Source organism: Furipterus horrens, unplaced genomic scaffold (assembly GCF_987537825.1).
Source record: "Furipterus horrens unplaced genomic scaffold, mFurHor1.1.pri manual_scaffold_1, whole genome shotgun sequence".
In the NCBI taxonomy this organism is placed as follows: domain Eukaryota; kingdom Metazoa; phylum Chordata; class Mammalia; order Chiroptera; family Furipteridae; genus Furipterus; species Furipterus horrens.
The window spans coordinates 10,892,805-10,915,619 of NW_028327171.1; the positions used below are offsets into that span (position 1 = coordinate 10,892,805).

A 22,815-nucleotide genomic window follows, 5' to 3' on the forward strand; every position below is an offset into this window, starting at 1 on the left:
GAGGGAGTATAGCCCTGTAACACCGGGATTTTGGACTTCTGGCCTCAATACTGTGACCAAGTGGATTTCTGTGGTTTTAAGCACCAGGCTTGTGGTGTTTTGTTATGGCAGCTCCAGGATATATTCACCTCTGAATACTATAAAACATACATATTTTGTCAGCATGAGAGGTAAACATGGGTTTTTTCCACAGCAGCTAGGTCCTGGAAATTAGGCATTTCCTCCAGGCTCTGGCAGCCTCACCAAAATAAGTAGGGTCCCCTAGAACCACAGAAAAACGAACAGGAGCCTGGAGGTCTGAGGACAGGAGCTCCAACAGGGCACAGGACACCAGCCAAAAGCCTCCCCACTCAAACCAAAACTCTTCCCTGGGTTCCCAGCCGACCAGCCCACCCTGCAGATTTTGGACTAACCAGGCCTCCATAATGGCACAGGCCAATTCCTTAAAACACATCTTTCTCTGGGTATACACATCCTATTGGTTCTGTTTGTCTGGAGAGCCCTGACTAACACAGGTTTTGCCACAGTGCCGGGGCACTATGGGAGGTCGGGGCCCAGAGCCAGATCCCTGCAGCAGCACAGCTGTGGGAACTCCGGCCCTGCAAGGTAAACAGCTGGAGAGGCTGAGTCTGGCAGCCCCATCTGGGAAAGGCCCTTGAAGAGACTCACGTGTGCCTGGCCAGGCAGCCCCACCCCACTCCCCCAGCAGCAGTGGGAGCCCTCCAAGGGACTGTTTCCCTTGGCAGGCCCACAGGACTCCCGCTGACAGAGTCAGGACTGAAAAGATTAGATTAGGCAGGGGAGCACATAAATGAAAACCTCCTAAACAGACATATCACTAAAGGGACACTTCATGACAAAGGGACACAAGAGTCTTTAGTAAATGGCACAGGGTCAAATTGATGTCCATGGCATAAATAAATAAATAAATAAATAAATAAATAAATAAATAAATAACATTGATCTCTAATTTACAGCACACACCCATCTACTCCAGATGGATTGAAAACCTGAATGTGACATGTAAACCAAGCCCCTCGTGGGCTGTGTGGGCTTTGGGCAAGTCTTTAAAGTAATTCCCCTGCAAAGGAGAAAAGAGAAGAGTCCCGAGAGGGGGGTCAGTGGCCAGGCTAAAGGAGCCCTCATCATTGACAGCCCAAGTCAAAATAATGAATCTGAATTACTTTAAAAGTTTTAGCTGTTTCAGTAAAAACCCTGAAACTCTTTGATGATGGTATTACTAACATCTCAGCAAAGCAAAAGGACAGTTCCACATTCTCATGGCTTTGCGTTCCAGTCAAACATATTTGCAAATTTCTTCTCAGCTTCTCCAAGACACCCTAAATAAATAAACCAAGCGCCCAAGAGTGCGGGGTGGGTCACTGATGTCCACCCAGACCTGGGACTCTGGCCTTGCACAGCAAGGGGCCAGGGGATCGCAGTGACTGGCAGCGACTGGAGGCCAGGGCTCAACCAGGACGACCCCCTTTAGACTGCATACTCTTTGACTAGCTGCATTTCTTATATGAAAGTCATTGGATCAAAAATATTTTTTCCTGAATAAAGACAAAAATTTAGAGTAGATTCTTACTCGTGACCTCGTGATGGAGGCATTGAAGCAAAGGGGTCCACTCCACTCACGCCCTATCTTTAACTCAATTGATTTCTGTAAGAACCAGCTTTCGCGACATGTGGCCCGCGCCCCACGTTACACACCCCTTCTTTTTTAACAAGAAAACACTACCCTCCAAAGGTAGCTTTTGAAAGCTCCCTGTGGGTTCTTGGTGCTGCTAGCTAAGGAACAGGGGTAGGAGCAGGAGTCCCAGACAAAGAGTGAGGAACAAACTCGAGCACCTACAGTGTCCAATCCCAAGGAGTGAGCTTCCAGCGCAGTCTGCCCCCGGCCGGGGTTGTCCTCTTCTTGAAAGTATGTCCACACCTGCCTTCCCCTGTCGTTGCTGAGTCGCCAGCGGCTGAGGTCAGTGGCAGGCTCTGTCTTACAGGGTCCCCCTCTACGACGCAAACACCTGGAAACGATTGTGAGTGGCCATCCTGCCTCTTCTTTAGGTCGCAGCCCAGAGGTGTCACTTCCAACAACCCACAGGCAGGATGTTATCCTCATCTCCCCAAATGGAAACGTTCTCAGCGCCACTGCTGCCTCTGGCTACAGGACCCCCTCCCACCTGTCTCTCCTCGGCCCTGCCCCCGCCAAGCGGTCCCCAGCACACGCGGAACCTCGGCTGGAAGCCCCCTTCCCGCTGTGACCCAATCTCAGAGCCCCGACCGCGCTCTCCCTTCTTGTGGGGTCCGGAGCGCGAGGACTCACGTGCCCTCAGTCATGACTGCCGTCGGATCTCCGCCACCTGCTCCCAAAGCCAGAAACAAGCAGCCCACCCGCCAGGCTCCGCAACACTTTGTGGGCGCGTTACTCGGCTGACAACGCGGAGCGTGGTGGGAAGATGCCCCAATAGCCAATCAGAATGCCTCGAGGGTGGGCCCCAAGCCGTGCCTAGCCATCGCAGTGGTGGAGCGCGAGACGCCCCACTGCGGTGGAGGCGGGGCTTGGGTTGGGAGGGTGTGGCGTGGGAGGAGGAGAGGGATCTGGGGCGTGATCTAGGGCGGACCTAGACAGGATGGGAGGGGCGAGTCCTTTGGGCGGGGACGGGGCGGGGCCTTAGCTGGGAATGAAGCCGGGCCTCTAGAGATGAGGCAGGCACGGCTGGGACCTGGTGGCTCTGAGAAACGAGGGGGGTCCCGCCCCGCAGGAGGCGGGAGGGCAGGCCGATGTGGGGAGCCGCGAACCTCAGACTAAGGGAACAGCAAGGGCAGGACCGGAGGCTGGGAGTAGCTCGTGCCCTTGAGGAAGAGCCGAGGAGCCTGAGCATACTTGACCCTGTCTGTTCTCCCAGATCCACTAATTTACACTTCCCTGAAGTGGAAAAGAGGCTGGAAGTTTTGTTTTTTTTCAGGGGATGTTCCTCCATGTGGAAACACAAAGAGTGGGAATAAGGACTCCAGTTTACATCTCAAACTCTTGAGTCTGGCCAAGCTAAGGGAGGGAAGAAGTTTCAGTAGGAGCGGTTTGAGTTCTGAAATTTTACCGAACTTGACATTTATGAGCAAAATAATAATCCTTTTTTTTAATAACTAAAAGAAAGAAAAAACTGTAAATTCCATCTGAGAACTCCAAGAGTTTCTAGGGACAGTCCTGAGAAAAAGAAATGCTTCTCTCTGCACACTGTCAATTCCATGTTGTTCAATAAACTAGATGCAGAAGACTAAGGTTTGGGGCATGGACAACTGGGCACATGGTAGTATCATTTTCTAAAGTAGGGAAGGTTTGGGGAAATTTTCAACTTAGATTGGGGGATATGTTAAGACAGATGCCCATTAGACATTCAAGTGGATATGTTGAGTAGGCTGGCGTTCTGGAGAGAGGACAAGGCTAGACTGAGGAATTTGGGAGTCATCAGTTTTTAGGTGATGTTTGAAAACCTAAGATTGGATGAGCTCCAGTGGGGACTATTCCAAAGAGAAAAAATCCCAGGATGAGCTGTGGGGCACCAACAGCTTCCAGTCTAGAAGAGACAAGAGTATCCAGAAAGAGGAGAAGAAAGAAACAGGGGATATGGAGTCAGGGAAGCCAAGTGAAGACCATGGTGATCTGTGCAGAAGTTTTTGTGGGATTGTAAAATGAGGTCTGATAATTAATTAGATGTGGCCCTGTGACAGAGTTTTAAAAAGTGAGGGGGTAGGGCAATTCTAGTTAAACATGTTAAACATGTCATACTAAACACAGCCATTGACTTCCACTTCCCACCCAAACCCTACTTAAAGTAATAAAAGCAATAAAAATTCACAGTGGAAGAATAGGAGAGGAGGTAGCAGTAAGGGGTCAACAAAATTACAGAGGCTAGGAATGTAAGTAGTGATAAGTAGCTTAGCAAGCCAGAGAAGGCTGAAACTTATGTGTGGGGGTGAAGCCACCAAAGAGACCATTCTTGCCAACAAACCTCAGGAAGGTGCAGAAATTGACAACTAGTATAAAGTTTAAATAAGGAGCATGACGTACATCTTTTTCCTTACCTGGCTGGAAGCCTGCAGTTGAGCCAGAGCAGGTGTGAACTCAGGCACAAGGCACAGCTGATGGGCTGCTGAAAGCAGGGGAGTTGAGTGAGCCCAGTCCCACTTTGCATGCTCAGCCATATGGCTTCAGGCAGTAGGAGGATCTCTGTAGTAAATGCCCCCCCCCCCCCCAAAAAAAGACTTGCAAACATTGGTAGCTGGAATCCAGTGGAAAAGCAGGGAAGCCTATCATCAGGCAGGCTGTATCTGTTGACACAGCTCCCAACAAGAGCCCAGAGCCCCACTGTCAACATGAGTCAGATTTGAGGAAAATCTCTTATCGTGAAAAACAAAACACAGAAAATGGAATTTTGAGAAATGGATATGATGCAAGTGTGGAAGAGGACTTTGACAACACACAGAGATAGGATGTTGTACCATGATACAAGAACCATCTGACACACTTCCCCTCCTGCCTTCTTTGTCCCCATGCTTATCACCATGTTTTGTATATTTTTGTTTATTGCCTATCTTTTCACTAAAATATAAGCTTCATGAGGGCTGAAATTTGTTTTGTTTGTTGCTTTATCCCCAACACTTGAAATAATGCCTGACATATAGTAAATACTCCAAAAGTATATACTGAATGAACAGGATTCTCTAAGAAACATTAAGGAAAAAAAGACTCTCAGAAGTAAAAAATAAAAAATATTACAACAAATTTAAAAAGTCACAAGAATAGGAAGATAAAATAGAGAAACTTTAGGATAGTAGGACAAAAAGGATATAAAAAATGGAAGAGAAAGTTAAATCAATCCATGTCAAACATCTAAACATTAGGAGTTCGAAAGGGAAATAGTGGACAGGATGAATATATTAAATAACTTCAAAAATTTCCCAAAATAGGTGGACAATTATCCAGATTGAAAAAGCACGACAGATTGTTTTCTAAAGATGCCTCCAACATCCCTCATCTCATGTTTCTCTAAAATGTGGTCTTAATATTCACGCTCATTGAGAAATGGGATCTACGCCTCTCCCTTGAATCTGTAACCAAACGCCTGTAACCGATACAATGCAGTGGAAGCGATCCTGCACGATTTTTTTTAAGTTGGGTTTACACTTTGCTCACTGGAGCGCTTGCACCTGGAGTTCTAAGATGCCATATAAGAAGTGCAACTATGCTGAAGACACCTTACCTGAGGGAGCCAAGCTGCATGGTGAGGCAACATAGAGCCACCCGGGTTGAAAGCTGCAGCTGAGCCCCCAGCAACAGTGCATCATTTCCTGCCGGCCATGTAAGCAAACTGTCTTGGATATCCAGCCTTGTCAAGCCTTCAGATGACTACGGCCCCAATCAATATGACTGCAACTGCATGAGATCCCAGGAAAAAGCTACCCAATTTAATCCTTTCGAAATTTAAGCTACTATATTTAGAGTAGTTTGTGACACAACAGTAACTACTGGAAAAAATGCTACTAAGTGCTCAGCACAATAAATTGGGTGGGAAGTAGGACACACCAACAAACACATCAAGGATGTTGAGAAATTCGAGAACAGGGACAGAAACAATTTTTAAAACTTGCAGCAACAGCCCTGGATGGTGTGGCTCAGGTGGTTGGAGACTGTCCCATAACTGATGAGTTGGGGGTTCAGTCCCTGGTCTGGACACGTGCAATCCCCAGTCCATGCACCTATAGGAAGCAACCAGTCGATGCTTCTCTCTCACATTGATGTTTCTCTCTCCCTTCCTCCCTTCCTAAAAAGCAATGAAAAATGTCCTCAGGTGAGGATAAAAAATGAAACTAAAAAAGATTTCTGCCTTGTGTTGCTGACCTTCCCCCATATGCCATTTTTAAAAGAAATGTGACAAGTGACTTCTCTGTCTAGAATGCTCCAACAGCTGATTCCCATACCATTCAGAATAAGGCAGCAAAGCTCACTGTGGTCTGGCCTATCCCCACACTCGGCAATACTCCCAAAGTGGCACTTCCAGGTTTTCATCACATCCTCGGGTGCTCTCCCCAGCTACAGCCCTGCATTCCTCTCCAGGAATTCTACTGTCACCTCCAGCCAATTGCCTTGTCTCCTCACTTCCAGTCCAGGCACACGCCCCATGCACATCCTCAGAGAACTATGTACATATACTCTTGGCTCTTTCAGGTGTGAGCTGGGTGGGCCTCCACACTGATGTCTGGCACATCTGGGACGGCAACTTTGCTGAGACAATGAGTGATGAGTTGTTAAACACAGAAATGTAAGCTGCAAACTCCCTCAGAGCATGTTGGTAGGTGACAGTCTGAGATCATGAAAACAGGTAATAACAAAGACTTACACAGGAGGAAACAGACTATCATTTTGAAAACTGGGGAAGACTTCTTTAGACATTCAATATTTAATTTGCAAGATTAATAATCACATTTCCAACAGTGCATTAAGCGTCAAGAATAAGATTATTTTGAATATAAACAAATTCTTCTGGAGAGACCCTCCCACTCTCAAGTCTTCAGCTCAAATGTCCACCATGTCCAGCAGTGCAGAGAGATGGAGCTCAGAGGCAATTTCCTCTTCCCTTGAACTTTGGATCAGCCTTTCCAGGTGCTTCAGCCGTTCAGTCAGAGATGTTCCTGTTGCCTCTGACAACTGTTGTTCCCCTGTCCTTTCATTCTATATAAATGAAAAAAAAAATTAAAGATAATTTTGGAATATCCATAAACCAAGATATATTCTCTTTAAAGGCACTAGATTGGGCTCATGTTAGAAACCTCATCAGGGGCATGCTGGGCTCACCAAACTCCCCTCTTAGCATCTACCATATATCCTTCCAGCCTCTTCTGGCACATATACATACAGCTGGTATCATCTGCACATGAATGTTTCTCTGCTGGTTCTATAATGAACAACTTCCAGTGTCAGTCGTTTTTATAAAATATAATTTCAGGGGCTTCAAACTATTCCATCATAGTACTGTAAGTGCTTAACCACAGTCCCATCTTTGGATATTCACTTTGTTTCAACTTCTATGCAGTATAATTAATACTACAATGAATAAAAATACATTAATTTTTGTCATATATAGTAACTTCTTTTTTTTCCTTTTCACCCAAGGACATGTTTTTATTGATTTTAGACAGAGAAGCAGAGAAACACTGATGTGAGAGAGAAACACTGATCAGTTGCCTCCCATGCATGACCTGACCAGGGAGCAAACCCACAACCTAGATACATACCCTGACCGGGAATCGAACCCACAACCTTTTGGTGTAAGGAACAACACTCCAAACAACTGAGCCACCCAGCTAGGGCAGTAATTTCTTTAGGGAAGAAAAGTTGTCTGCCAAACTAATAAATAGAAACAGTATGCCATCTTAATTTGCTTTACTCCCCTATTGAAGGACTGCCTAGAGCCAGTCCAGGAGCATATTTCTTACCTGTCCAGTATTAAATCACTCTAATTAAAACTCTGGTTTTGCTTCTTTTACCACTGAAGGAAGGATGGTGAGCTAGAAGGACCTTGAGCTTTGGAGCAAGTCAGGTCTGACTTTGAAAAGCAGCTCTACCACTGACCAGCTGAACACACCTGAGTGAGGTCCTTGGCTTGTGTGAACCTAACCTCCTCAGGGAAAGAGAATCCCAGAAAGGGAGGTCCGGGTGATGCCACGGCTTGGAGAGTATGTGCCCCATAAACATAAGACTCTCATCACCTGCCATTTTCCTCAGTCCCTTACTGCGTGTCAGCCCAGTGATGGGTTTTGTTTGATTCTTAAGCATGTTTCGATTTCATTATTCATTCATTTCACAAGTAGAAACTCAATTAGTTGGACCTCTATAACTGACAGATTAAGTTTAAGAAAAGATATAATTTAAGCTAATAATTTATTGGTCATCATAGCATCATACAATTAATTAAGCATTACTTTTATGCCAGCCACTTTATGTCTTAATTCTAAAATAATGCCAAATGTACTCTCTTCTCACCTGTGGACTAGCAGTTGTGGATGTTTTCATCACAGGTTCAATAGCCTGAGGCAGAGACACTAGAGTCTGAGGAAGGTAGAGGGGAAGGGAAGTTGAATCTGTAAATGCTCCTGAGTTTTCAGACAACCACTGCTGAAGTTGATCTTCAAACCTGAAACATTTGAGCATTACAAAGCAAGAACTTAATTATCTTTCACTTTTACTCTCTCTATATAGACATATATACATATACTTTAAATTGTTTAAAGCTTTGCTTTTTACTAAGCATAGAACTAAGTTGTGACATCAGTTGAGGAGCAGAAATGTACTTTTAAAAAATTGGTATCTTTAATTTATAAACCAAATTTATACTATGAGAAAGGTAGCATTTATCGAAAATCAATTGTTTTTATTTGTTACTTAACATTACTCGTACTTCTCTCATTTGCTTTATTTTCTCTGTCTTATTTTGGATTTTTGTTTCTATAATTCTTATCTCTTAATGGATTACCCAAATGTATGGACAGCTGCTTACAGTCTGAAATTAACTCAAAATAATATCCTGCTGCCACCTAACATTCTAGAGCTGTCCACTCCATACAACTGTCCTTTCAAGAAAGACAATCTGGTCCAACTGCTTAAATGATACAGACCTAGAAAAACCTACTTTTAGAAATGATACATTCATTCACTCTTCCAGCACATACTTATCAAGCCCCCAACAAACAGTAGGCACCATTTGAAGTACCAGAGATATAGCACTGAAAACAGACAAAGAAAAGGTCTAAGCAGGTTATACTTTGAGGGGACAAAGGACACATTTACAAGGGAAATGTGGTCTGAAGATGAGAAAGGCAAAGCAAAGACAAAGGAAAAACATGGAGACAGAGAGGGCTAGGAGAACAGGCAAGGAGGGCCTCACTAAGAAGTAGACATTTGAGCAGAGACTGGAAGTGAGTGCAAGGTGAGCCATGTGGATATCGGGATAGCAGAGGAGTCCTGGACAAAAGGAACAAGGAGCGCAAAGGCCTGACTATACACTGCCCAACATGTTGAAAGAGCAGAGATCAGAAAGAAAATGGGAAGCAGAGCACGTAACGTCTTGCCCCCTTTATAAGGATTCTCCTTCTGAATCAGAGTGAGAGGAGGTTGTGAGCAAAGGAGTAACATGATCCCTGCTTCAACCTGAAAGGCTTACACAGGTTCAGCCAAGACTAGACTACAGCCTACTGCAAAAATGGTCCAATTCCTCATATATTTTGAATAGAACCAATAGGATTTGTGGATGGACTAGACGCTGGAGGGATGGAGCTGCCTTCAACTGAGAAGACCACTGTGGGGGTTAAATTGGGAAATGGATTTGGGATGTTAGCCCTGCGGTGGCTATCAAGAAGCAGTAGGATATCCAAATCTGGAGTTTAGAGAAAAACCCAAGGTTTGAGATATATACCTAGAGTTGTAGGAATATTAATTTATTTAAAAATCCATGAAACTGAAGTACAGATGTCACAGACACAAGGTCCAGAGAATGAATGAGGGGGCAGTTGGGGGAAGAGGTAGAACCAGCAGGAGTGGCCTAGGGAGTATGGCCAGAGGGGCAGGAGAGGGCAACCTGGGAGCCAGAAAGGAGGGAGCAAAGGTGTGGAATGGTGCTGGAGACTAGGGTTCATGGTCAGTTCAGCTGTGTGAGGGGCTGTAGTGATCCTAACCAGAGTGGACATGGGGGGCGGAAAGGGGCTACAGAAAAGACTGGAAAAAAGAACTGAAGCAGTAAGCATCACTGTTTTTAAGTTTACTGTAAAAAGAACAAAAACACGAGGTAACTAGAGAGGGAAATGAGTCCAAGGTAGGGAGAAATGCCAGAATGACTTTCAAGCATGAAGCAGCTTAAGGACACAATGAGCAGAATGTAATGGACTTTACCTCTTGCTCTCCTCTTTCTCCAGCAGCAGACTGCTGGACAGACGCTGGGCCAGGAGCTCCTGGGCAGAGGCTCCACGCATCAGATCCTCCGTGCTGGGAACCTGCCCCTCTTGGCCACGCTCTGCCCTTCTCTTCCCAGTTATGTTCATGTGAAGTAATGGAGTGGCAAACTTGTTTGCAGAAGGATGAGACTTTGTTCCCAAACTGTAAGTACATGTTTTGAAATGCTTATCAGGAACGAGAAAGGATTCCTTAGGCAATAAGTAGATGTAGGTGCAGACAGAGCCTGAGACCCACCCCTTCCCACTCCCAGGTTCCCTCATGGTAAGAGCTTCCCTCAGGTCAGGTGCAGGGCTCAGGGGGAGAGCAGCCTCTGCCTGAGGGGGGCTTCCAGTCTCCTGAGCAGCTGGGCTCTTGGAGCATTCCCTCTCTGAGTTTTACTTTCCATCCCTGGATTATCAACAGGTCTCTGCTGCCCCTTATTACAGCAAGGTTATTTTTATATTTAGCTGTTCAGTCCTTCTGGAACTAACAGTTGGAGACAGTGGAGCAGCTTCTCCTAAGCAGATGCCAGTGTCTGTCCTCTCCCCACTAGTTTGGCATGGTACTTTTGTCACATTCCGTTGTGTCTGGACATTTTATTCTGACCCACTCGCCTACTGTAACTTTACTATTATGTTTTGACATCAGGCAGAGCAGGCTTTCCTTGTTATTCTTATTCAAAATATTCTCAACAATTGCTACACATTTTCTCATCCTGATAAATTTTATTACTTATTTTGGGGTTTTATTAGAAATGCCCTGACTTTACAATGTGAAAACTGACAACTTTGTATTACCGCGTCCTCCCATCAGCAAGGGTAGCCTGCCCCTCGTTTATTCAGGTTTTCTTTGCACCTTTAAGGCTCTCAGTTACCTAGACAGGGGTTTAGCGCCTCTCCTGGTCAGTCTATGTTCATGTTATAGGTTTGTTGCTGCTGTGAAAAAGGCTCTTTGTACCTTGTAGGTTGATCTATCTAGTCACCTTCCTGAATTCTGAATGATTCTAAAGGTGTGACTGTTATGTTCAACTGACAATTTTACTGTCTGGAAATGACAGTTTCTCCTTCCTTTCAATACTTATGCCATCTGTATAATCCCTGCACTGGGCAGGATTTCCAGGACAACTGTAAACAGCAGTGACATCAGGAGCAGCTCAGGATGGCTTTGACTTCAGTGTTTCTAATGTTTTACCAAGAAGCTAATTTTTTTTTGGCAGTTTTATGATAGCTTTATCAAGCAAAAAACATTTTTTTACCCAAGTTTGATAAAAATTTTTATCAGGAATGAGTATAAATTTTAGGGGACAGGAATAGGTATACATTTAGGAAAAGCATTTCAACAACTACTAAAATGATCACTAATTTTTCTGTTATGGCACCAAATTAGATGAATAGATTTCTCTTGTTGGTACTGTTTATCCTGGAATAAAGCCTACTTGTGAAATATTTTATGTACTGCAAGACTGCATGTACTAACATTTTATTTAGTATTTTTGAACCAAGTTTGTGAGATGTCTGCTTTCTTTTGTCTGCACTTTCCCAGTTGTGATAATATCAGGGTCAGTATTATCTGATAAATGAAGTGAGATGCTTGCTTTTTTTGGTCAAGAACAGTTTCTACTACATGGGAATGATCTGTTCTTCAAGTATGTCAGAATCTGCCTACACTGGGCTGGATTCTGTGTATAGGATATGAATTTCTATCTGTGTACCTTGGAAGAGAACAACACAGTTTACTCTGTTAGGTGGAGGGATGACAGACACACACACTGAACACAGATCTCACCATCCCTGACGCAGTTGGAGCTCCTTCTGCGTCTGCATTCTGGCCTGTTCCCATGACAAAGGAACGTCATATATTTTCAAATGGTTTTTAAAAAAATATACACATATTTGACCATCTTCACTCAGTGCCTCTGAGAAAAAAATACAAAAACAAGTAAGAAAAGAATATCAAAAGAGCAATAAGTAAACACCTGATGTTTGCTTATATTCAATGATTTAAGGACAAGCTCCTCTAATTAAAGTCACATAATTATGTGAATCCCATTTGAGCCAAACATGCTCCAAGTATCAAGGTTCAGACAGGCTCATGGCAAGTATGACTACTCAGAGCTACAAAATTGTCTCAAACTTAGAGTCAGCCTAGGGAGCCCATTTCAGAGAGGTGAGTCCTGGTTCTCCTGGAACTGTCTTAGCTCTTCCCAATGTTTACAAGTCACCTTCAAGTCACTGGCTTAAAGGAGGGAGTCCTAAGAAAAGGAAGGGTGACAACCCACAGGAAAAGGAACAAACATCAAGTAAACTACTTTCTTTGCTGAAATTAGACCAGTCAAGTCTCATAGTGATAAGTGCTTAACTACCTGATGTGACAGGAAGCCTGGGGGGCGTCCAGTCCCTCAGTTTGTGGTTGATGCACAAGGCAATGAAGTCGTCCCAGGGGATGTCGGCAACCGAAGGCCCTGCCCCCAAGCCAGGGGAGAGGTTCCTGCTCTTCCACATGCCATATGTTCTTCGGAGCAGGTTCTCCACCTGGGACTGGAGGACAGGTTGTGTCTGGCGAGAGCTGGGGATCTGGGAGGCATACTGGATGACCATGGAGCACACAAGAAGCCAGGGAGCTGGAGAGAAAGCACCTTGTGAGTCACAAGGTTTGGCCAAAGTATAGGTGGAAATCTACATGAAATGTTTTTCACTCTCTATTAATTTAGAAGAAGGTAACTGTGTAGTTGAGGAGTCTGTTCTCAAATCTCAATACAATAAACCATAGCTATTCAGGAAAGAGCATCTCTCTCCCCATGTCCCAACAAGGGACCCATCTTCCTAGACAAAACTCATGACTAAAGGTCCCCCCTAGGGGCTCTGATTGTACAGGTCCAGGAATCTGTACTTTAACAAGGACCCAGGTGAGGTTGGTACATGAGGTCTTGGCTTCTCTTAGAAAACTGACTAGCTCACAGCACAGAGGGTCTGTGCTGTACACTTTGCTTCCCTTTGGGTTCCTTCAGTAATAAGCATCTGTTAGACCTACTGAAGACCACACCCTGAAATTTAGAAGGGCACATGAGACCTATGTGCCATGTGGCCCAAAGGAAAGTGGCCCTGCTAGGGCCCTGTACTGTGCCACATAAGCAGTAAGTAGCTTCCTTCTCTTTTACCAGCATCAACAAGGGAAGGGGCAGCATCCATGACCAGCCCAGGAGACCTGGAGAACGCAACAGAACAGCCCAAAGGCTTCAGCTGGCACAGGCAGAGCCACAACACAGACTTGACAAAGGAGCACTGGCTTTAAGTCAACACTGAGGGCTGTGACCCAACCAGACCTAGCAGTGTGGGGACAGGACTGCATGGTCCCCACACTCTTCACCCGCATACTTGTGGTGCAGGCAGGACAGGACCTGCCATCCATTCAGAAACTCCAGGCCTTGGGGTCAGTGCTCCCCCAACACCACAGGCCACCTTCTTCCCAGGGGTCAGCAGATACCCACAGACTGCTTTGTTGATGGCAAAGGGCCAACGGTCACTTTACGAAAACCCTAGCTCATTCTGACTCCTAAATCCAAAGGCAGGTGCAGGTGGATGCAGAATGGGGCAAGGGACACAGAGTAGAAGATGTAAGAACCTCCCACCAGTGCCCAATACCTGCCCGACTGCCACTACAGTAAGAACCCAAATGGGTGATCACAGCTGCCCCAATCCTCATCCCCAGCCAGCACCCCTCAGCATGAGACCTTACCCCCGGGGGGCGGAAGGTCCATCTGCGGAAGCCGAAAGCCCAGCACAGCCTGTTTCAGCCAGGCCAGGTGCTCTGGGGTGTTCCAGTGAAGGTGAGGAAGCAGTTGGCTACCCCCTGCCTCAGCAAACTCGGTGACAGGCCAGGACAGATCACAGAGCTGCTCTGAGGACACCACAGAAGCCAGAAAGTACAGCACACTGTTGAACAGCTCAATGATGGCACCAGGCTCCTGCGAGGCCAGGCCCCCTAGCCGCCTCTCTCTTCTGTCATGGAAGAACCGGCCACTAAACTCACGGCTAATCCCATCTTCCACATACTGAATGAGGGTCTGGCAGCAAAGGTCAAGGGCACAGGGGCAGCGGGAGACCAGCCACTGGACGGCCTGTGAAACCTGAGAAGCAAAGACAGTTGGAAGAAACTTAAACAAGTCATGCTGCTTTTCAGGAGCTTCCTGAAGGTGCTCCCTCCCACAGTTGCCATAGCAGGTGCCACCAGAGCACCAGCTTCTCATCCACGCTGGGAAGGGGTGCAAAGCTTCTGCTGCAGTGGAGTTTGGCCTCCTAGGGCCTTGGAAACCCAAACAGCAGGGATACTAGGAGAGTGGTTCCCAGTCCCGCCCTGCACATCTTCTCCACCACGGTGACAGGAAAACACACCTTCCAGTTCTTGGAAGGACTAACCTGGATGTTCTCACATCCTGTAGTTATCTTTCTTCCTATAGTTACTTTTATTTAATTCCTGGCACTTCTTTCTCTAAATGTAACTGTCAGCACAGACTTCCTTTTCTTTTTCTTTTTCTTTTTCTCATCCAAGGATATGTTTACTGATTTTTAAGGAGACGATATCAATTTATTGTTCTACTTATTTATGTATTCATTGGTTGATTCTTGTATGTGCCCTGTCCGGGGATCAAATCCTCAACCGTTTGGTATACCAGCCGAACCACCTGGCCAGGGCCAGACTTCCTTTTTTAAGGAAATTTCTGATAACATTATTCATTCATATATCCCAAGAACAACCATGCTCCAAAAATAATTTATATACCTGACCTTCAGGTATAAGACATGAATGGTCGTATTTTAAATCTGTTTAACTATAAAACCCCTAAAAATACTACACGAACGATTTTCAGATAGTAGGAGTATGAGAAATTTTTATCTTTTATTTTTTATTTCTGCTTATATTTTTAGAGGGTCACCTTTCAAATATAAAATTTAAAAATGCAAGCAACAATATACATGAAATTCAAGATAGAGCAAAAAGGGAAAAACTGAAATACGTAGTTCGACCTTTAAAAATGATGAAACTTTACCTTTTTTGTGCCTTGTAAATCGTTAATGGAATCCGGAATCTCAATAATGGTATAATCTGAAATCAGCTTAGCTGAAACCAAATCCTGTAGCATCAGACCTTGGGAAGAAAGAGACGGACGTCACTTGTCTTCTGCTCAGTCTGCAGATGCACGAACACAACTCACGTCACACGCCCTGCTCAGCCCTGCTCCCCGTCACCACAGTGGCTGCTGCCCCGACTCCTGACATCGCATTGCCAGCACTTCCTCAGACCCGGGGCTCAACCCATTTATTGAACATGCTGGTTCATAAATGAGACTGCCTTCACAAACCATCTTCCACGTCCTTCTCCATGATGTCCCCTCCCAGGCTGGACACGAGAACCACCAGTGGCAGCGGAGGCTGGAAGGGCTTGGCCTGCAGGAGCTGCTTGAGCTGCAAGAGTGCAGACAGCCAGTACACGTCCTCCTCTGTGAAGTCCTCATCTTTCATTCTGGGGGCAAGCAGCAGCATGAGCCCACTGGCTCCCAGAAGCTCTTTCTGTATCTCCAGGGCATCAAGGGCACCGTCACTGAGAGCACCATGGGCTACCTGGAACAGCAACCAGACCATCAGGATGGACACACCAAGGGACAAATCAGCGGTGAATGTCAGCCCCAGAGCCAGCTCAGCCAAACTGCACTGCACTTTGAGTAAGCCTCCCTCCATGAGGCCATGAATTAGAGCCAGAAACAGCCACATCGACAGATAATTCAGCCTCCAGCTAGAATTGTGTTTGAGCCTGTTACTTGTATCTTAACAGTCACCCTTAAACAGTTATAAAAAGTTAAGTTCATAATGACAAAAAAGGGGGTGGGGGGGGCAAGCCATCAGCAACCCATTTCTAGAAAATAGTGTGGAGATGGAAACAATCACTGGGTTGAGGGAAGCAGAGGAAGCTACACCTGAGGCGCTACAGACATGGTGTGAAATGACCCAGGCCAGCTGACCCTGCAAAAGCCCAGAGCATCCAGGCCTTGTGGCACCAAGAACCAGAGAGCAGGTTCAGGGCCCCAGGGGATGAGTCACACACAGAGCAATGGCCCTAGAGGTCATTAAGGAAACTTCTGATAACACCCACCTGCAGGTGGCCTTTAAGCGCAACAGGTACCCTGGGCAGGGGTCTGTCCCATCCTAAGAAGATCCAAATACAGGAGCATCCCCGGGCACAGTGGAGGGTACTTGGCACTGGCCACCCCCTACCTTACACTAAAAGCACCAGCAGTTGCCCTAGGAGACAGGATGAGGCCTGTCCAGAGAAACCAAACAGTCCAGAGAACAGATACCCAGATCCTGACACTTGAAGGTCCCCCCCCCAAAAAATGGCTTGCCCCAAATACAGAGCTTGTGGCCAGCCTTTTAGGGCCTCGCTTGGGTATGTGGCAGACAGCTTCAAATAAGGTGTCTGAGGAGAGCCTCCAACATAAGACACTGTAATTACAAAGAAAAAGAAACCCAAAGGAAACAAATTATGCATGGAACGTAAGAAAACTTAGAAAAAAATCCTAATTTCCTCAGAGACATAAGATCATATGTCCAAAAATACTCACAAGGTGATATATCAGATAAGGACAAGAAAAGGAAGTAATATATATGGAATAAAAATTTCAATAGAACATTTGTAATATAAAGCCAAGGAAATCTCCCAGAACACAATATAAAAAAGCAAGATAGAAAATAGGATAGAAAGGATAAGAAGCTCCCAGGACCACCTGATGAGATCCAACATATGTCTAACAGGGGTTCAAAAGAGAACAGAAAAAAAAGAGAAGGAAAGCACATGTCTTAAAGATGTAAGAATATCCCAGAAGGTGGGGGGGGATTGCTGGGGTGGGGGGTGCTGGGCGGAGGGGAGCAAAGGGGAAAAAACTGGAACTATTTTAACAATATAATCAATAAAATATACTTAAAAAAAAAAAAGAATATCCTAGAAGCAAAACAAGAGTCTCTAGCCTGCAAGAACCCGCAAGCGGAGCACAATAAGTGCAGGAAATGGGCACCAGGCACACCTGAATGGATTTTCAGAACCACGGGGCAGACAGCAAGATTCTGAAGAGAAATAATACCAGGCCACAGAGAAAGAAACAGGAATAATCTCAGACATCGCAACAGCAACACTGCATGCTAGGTGACAGTGAAGCAAAAGTGAAAGGAAAATTACTTTCAACCCAGAATTCTACAAACCTAGCTACGCTATAAAGCAAATGTGAGGGTAAACACATTTAAGACAAACAAGGACTCAGGATATCCTCCTCCTGTGCGTCTTTCTTTGGCAGAAACTGGAAGACATGTTCCATCAAACAAGAGACTAAACGAGGAAAAAACATTGCTGCTACTGTCAATGGCTGCACTAAGTCCTTGGTATGTGTCGGGCCCTATTCTAAGAAATATATATATTTCACTTCATCCTCAAGTTAGATGGCCTAGAGCAATTTATTTTAAGTTCTCTGAGCCTCAGTTTCCCGTTAAGTAAGAGTATCCATCGACAGGTGGTACAAAGACACAAGGAACTATTAACCTAAGTTAACAGTTACAAGTGGAGGAGCAGGACCCTATCGGTATGGAGGCCCAGAGGCAGTCACACCCTGGAACACCATATCAACCCAGGGTGGAGCAAGAGAAGGCACTCTTAAAGGGAAGATAAGGTGAAGTGACAGAGCGTTTGGAAAATTCTCCTAGAATATACACAGCCCATCTGGTGGCACCTTTGGGTAGAAATTGAGATATGTAGAGAAGACTACATCAGTGAGAAAATAAGGCAACTATTACTTGCAGAAAAAATGAAGAAATGCAGTCACAGAACACTTGCTGGTTCTGGCATATAGCAGTCACACAGCCATCAAAACGTGACCCACTAAATGAGGTAATATAAAGTGGAAAAACAAAAGAAATGAAACCGCTATAACCAAACTTCAATTTGAAGAAGTTCCGAGGACAGAGGGAACATGGACTGGAGTGTCACATGCATGGCGACCAGGGCATGCCATGAAGGGGATTTGGTTAGGACGAGGGGAGGCCTGGGCAGTGCAAGCCTTCAAGTCAGCACATGGGGTAGAGAGCTGACTTTCAATGAGCCCTCCAAGCGTGCAGCCCAGCTGGCCCTCAGGAGACTCTGGGCATCACATCATGAAAGGTACCAAACCCAGGTTCAAAGAGCTGGCCGGAGCAGCAGCCATCAACACCAAGTCTGCTCAGCACTGAAGCCTGCACTTTCCACCCTGCACTGCTGTTTTCTCAGTTAATAAGACACACGTCTGGTTCTATTTCTGAACACATGCACTGAAATCTAAAATTCATTTATGCAGGTTTGAATCTAATGAGGAAATAGGTTCTCATTTAAACAAAATTCTCTCAGGGAACCAATTAAGGTGAGTATTGTAAAAAACACCTATTTTTTAAAAAACATAGAACTTGTAATGGAAAACTGAGGACAACCTGAATGTAAAGCAAAACAACTAACCTGAAATGTCCAATATTAAACCTATATAGTAGTTGGGACCAAGTTCGGTGAAAACTAAGTAGAATTAAAAAGCATTAGTCATTTGCTAAAACCTGATATATCAGGAAGCTATTTTAACAAAGTTGTCAGTAGTTAACAAACCAAGTGAAATGTAACAGTCACTGCACTCTTGTGGAATGCTCTGTTTCTTATCTCTCTTGGGTTAACTACCAGAGGCAGATATAGAGTTCAGGGCTTCTGAATGATGTGCAGAAGAGCATAGGTGCATCTATGCACTTGTCAGGGTGGTTCTGACTTTTCACTAAGTTCTCAAAGTAGTCTATGATCAGAGATAGTTCAAAGGCTCATTGTGCTCCTGGACCCTAGCCCGGTATCTCACACCAAATAGGGGTCCATGGGATGCCATCAAGACACAAGGAGGAACAGACATGCCACTTACTTCTGAGGCTCCCACATTCTTTCAAAACCACTTCAGGCATTTATAATTCCACTGATGTCTGGGAGTGAGTGAAAATAAGAAAATCACAGAAGTAAATACACATAGTGATTGCCACTCACCTTTACACACACGTTGACAGAAACTGTCTGATTCCCTTTGCTGCTGATCGCATTAAACAGCGTGAGTGTCTGAATCCCACCAGCATTACTACATGTGTCAATCAAGCCATCATCTCCCATGAACTTGACTTTTAACCAATTTGCTAGAATTCTGTGAATAAAAGAAAAAAAGAAGAAAAACACATGAAGAAGAATCCAATTCTAAATCTAAACTATAAAGATTTTCAGGAAAAAAAGTTAGATAAATATCACACAGATGTAGGTCCACAGACATAAATTTTACTGTGGAATTGATCTGAACCAACTCTACCGGGTTAATTTTTTGTGTTAGAAAAGAGGGCACTCATGGAACTGGTTCATTCAAATGTGACAAGATTCTAAAGCACTAAGAAAAGATTTTGAGCAATAGAAAAGATCCTTAGAGTTTAAAGTATACATGTTTTATAGAATCAAATTTCTCAGTCATGAGAACTTAATTCTAGAAACATACGTGAATCATGTAAATACTTTTAAAACACCACAAACTCTAATCTTTGCTCAGATATCTTAGCCTACATGTGTCCCTGCTTAAAATGTAATGTGTTCAGCCCTGGCTGGTGTGGCTCAGCAGATTGAGCACAGGCTTGTGAACCAAAAGGTCACTGGTTTGATTCCAGTCAGGGCACACGCCTGGGTTGTGGGCCAGGTCCCCAATTGGGGACATGCAAGAGGCAACTAATCAATGTTTCTCTCACACACAAATATTTCTCTCTCCCTCTCTTTCTCCTTCCCTTCCCCTCACTCTCAAAATAAATAAAATCTTGAGGAAAAAAAAAAAAAGTAATGTGTTCAGAGAACTTAATATCCTCATACATTGCTGATAGGAATGTAAAATGGTACAGATGCTATAAAAAATAGTTCAGCAAATATTCAAAGATGTAGACATAGAATTACCACACAACCTAGCAATTCCACTCCTAGGTATATAGCCAAGAGAACTGCTGACATACATCCACATAAACATTCAGATACACCAATGGAAACAACCCAAATATCCCATCAACTGATGAACAAATAAAATGTAATATATTCATTCCATGGAATATTATTCAGCCTCAAAAAAGGACTGGTACATTCACTACAACATGAATGGACCTAGAAAACATCTATGCTGAGTGAAAGATGCCAGTCAAAAATACTACATCCTGTATGATTCTATTTACACAGGATGTCCAGAACAGGCAAATGCATCAAGACAGAAAGCAGATTAGTAGCTGCCAGGGGCTGAAGCTAGGGAGGTATGGAGTTTCTTTTTAAGTGAAAAAATGTTCTGGAATTAGATCATGGTGATGGCTGTACAACTCTTGTGAACACTAAAAACCAGTGAAGCGGAACTTTAAATGGGTGAAATTTATACATGAATTATATCTCAAAAAAGCTGTTAAAAATAAAAGTAACATGTTTTATAGTTGCTTTAAAAGTATAGAAGCAATTTGGCTATAAGAAACAATTTCTTGGATTTCTTTATAAAAATGCCAGAATTTTTTTCCTAATAACTGGGTCTATAAGCAGACAAATTATAAACTATCTTCCCCAAGACTCTAAAATGAAGTGGCATCTAATCAATACACCTTGGCATAGCTCTAAATAACAATCAACTCTAAAATGCACTTGGACAGAGTATTGCCACGTTTACAGAATAAAAATTTAAATAATCTAAAGGGTCAACTTCAAATCACAAACAAAACAGATTGCAAGTCTAAGCACCAAAGAGTAAACCTACCCGTCAGTGTCCCCACCAGCCTCTGACACCCCAGTTGCCCCTTGTGTCGCTCCACTGCCCAACACTCTCGGGAGAAGTCACTCCACCTCCTCAGGCTGCTTTCTCAGCAACAAGCCCCCAGAGGAAACCCCTCCCTGACCTGCTAGGACTCCCTGGAGACTGCTCTTCTCCGTAGTTGGGCAACACCAGCACCGGCTTCCAAAACACATGCTTCCTTCTACCAGGGAGGTGCTCAGCCACGAGGGAAGGCAGGTCCAGGGGTGCCCACGCTGCTTCACTGGAAGAGACCGAACATGGCATGTGAGCTGATGCTTGGGTCCTGGGGAAGGAGCAGCATGCACAGCGGGGACATGACAGACCTCAGCAGCTGTTGGTAGAAGTACTGGACCTTCAGCTGGTATGCAGTCTTGTTCCTGAGCCACCTCAGCCTACAAAGAAAGGGAGAACAACGCTGGGTCTACATGAGGCCAGCAAAGTACCCATGGAAGGAACCTGATAAGTACTTACTCATGTTTTCAGTAAAAAGTAACTGGTTAGTAAATATCTCCAGGAGGGAAATACTCAGGAGACCAAAAAAACATTTTCTGATAAACAGATGGACCTGTTCATTCCACAGATATCAAGCAATTGTCTTCCATGTGACAGTCACAGGAGAGAGCGGTAAACAGACAAAAATCCTGCTGTTATGGGGAGAGACGCACCTCTGCAATTGGATGGAATGGCAGGCACGTGAGCGTGCTGCAGTCTCACAGAGAGTGGTCAGAAAAGTGATATGTGAGCAAAGGCCTAAAAGAACTAAGAGGAAAGAGCATGGTGACTTCTGGGGGAGAAGCAAAGATACGGCCATGCCAAGGCAGGAGTGGGTGTGTGTGCCGAGAATGAGTACAGGGAGAGCAGTGGGGGAAGGCGGGGCAGCAGGGCAAGGGCTGCCATGGAAGGACTCAGAGAGCAACAAAGAGACTGCAACTAGAGACACGAGGTGACCTGACTTGACTGTGGTAGGGGTCAAAGGCGGAAGCTGGCCGGCGGACAGCAGAGGTGCTAAAGGCAGTGCTCCGGGCTGATGGGTCTGAGTTCAGGTGCATGACCTAAGCCCAGGGAGGACAGGCTGGCATCCTGTGAGCCAGGAAGGCCCTGAGTGGGGCAGGCTGGGTGAAGGTTAGGTTCTGACGCAGGGTTGGGAATTGGGTACAGGAGTCTGGGACACAAGACACAGGAGTCTAGGCTACAGACTCACAACGGGAGTTGTCAGTGTGAAGGACAGAAAGAGATTACCAGGGCAGGGGGCTGTGTCGGGGTGTGGGGAAGACAGAGGAAGCAGCCACAACTCGAGGAGGAGGCTAGGCCAGTGCCAAGGCTGCCAGGGGTCAAAGAGGCGCCTGAGCACCCTGACCACACACAGCTGTGTCTGAGACGGGCCAGTGCCATCACCCACCCCACTTACAGATGCAAAGGGGACCTCAGGAATCAAGGCAACTGGCAGTTTATTGGAGCTGAAGGAAACCCTGGAGATGGTGTTCAGAAAAAATGTCCCATAACAGACCAGAGGAAGACTAGGAACCGCCACAAGACCCAGACGGTGTGCTGCTGTAGCCCCTCCATGTTGCCTTCTCCTGGGCCCCCTACTTGTAGGCCCCTCTCAAGAGGTAGCACTGGCGTGGCCTGAAGAGAGAGGCCGAGCCCTGCATGGCTAGCATTGGATAGCTCGAGCGAAGACCTGGGCAGGGCTACAAGGAGCCACACTTGCTCGGAGAGGCTGGGAGGAGTGGCAGGGAAGGCCATGCCAAAGGGGCGCGGGAGGGAGCCCCACGAGAGGAGACTGAAGGGTGGGTGGAAGAGGTGCTAAAATGCAGCTGCAGAAGACTGAGGGAGGTGTGAGTGGTGTGAGCTAGACAGCAGCAGCAATGACAGAGAAGCAGAATCCGAAAGCAAAGGAAACAGGAAGTGGGAGTGGGGGTGAGCCCATGTGGACCTCTGGCTC

The 22,815-nt window shown here is 45.4% G+C and overlaps 1 protein-coding gene and 1 long non-coding RNA gene across 2 annotated transcripts in view; both read right to left on the reverse strand.

Moving 5' to 3' along the window:
* Positions 1-1,034: 1,034 nt before the first annotated feature.
* Positions 1,035-2,447, reverse strand: LOC150020668 (uncharacterized). Its single transcript, XR_016509599.1, has 3 exons — positions 2,327-2,447; positions 1,859-2,027; positions 1,035-1,081 (listed from the first exon to the last, which is right to left on the reverse strand). It is a non-coding gene; the product is annotated as an uncharacterized LOC150020668 (long non-coding RNA).
* Positions 2,448-6,432: 3,985 nt separating this feature from the next.
* LOC150020669 (germinal-center associated nuclear protein-like) overlaps positions 6,433-22,815 on the reverse strand; it is a 45,744-nt gene continuing 29,361 nt past the window's right edge. The window contains exons 18-28 of the mRNA XM_090272462.1: positions 21,194-21,262; positions 20,974-21,111; positions 19,073-19,223; positions 15,348-15,606; positions 15,036-15,133; positions 13,724-14,114; positions 12,351-12,608; positions 11,774-11,903; positions 9,947-10,150; positions 8,045-8,195; positions 6,433-6,733 (exon numbers count right to left, since the gene is read on the reverse strand). Of these exons, the coding sequence (XP_090128588.1) occupies positions 6,578-6,733; positions 8,045-8,195; positions 9,947-10,150; positions 11,774-11,903; positions 12,351-12,608; positions 13,724-14,114; positions 15,036-15,133; positions 15,348-15,606; positions 19,073-19,223; positions 20,974-21,111; positions 21,194-21,262 (2,005 nt within the window). The 3' untranslated portion in view covers positions 6,433-6,577. The remainder of the gene's footprint in view (positions 6,734-8,044; positions 8,196-9,946; positions 10,151-11,773; positions 11,904-12,350; positions 12,609-13,723; positions 14,115-15,035; positions 15,134-15,347; positions 15,607-19,072; positions 19,224-20,973; positions 21,112-21,193; positions 21,263-22,815) is intronic.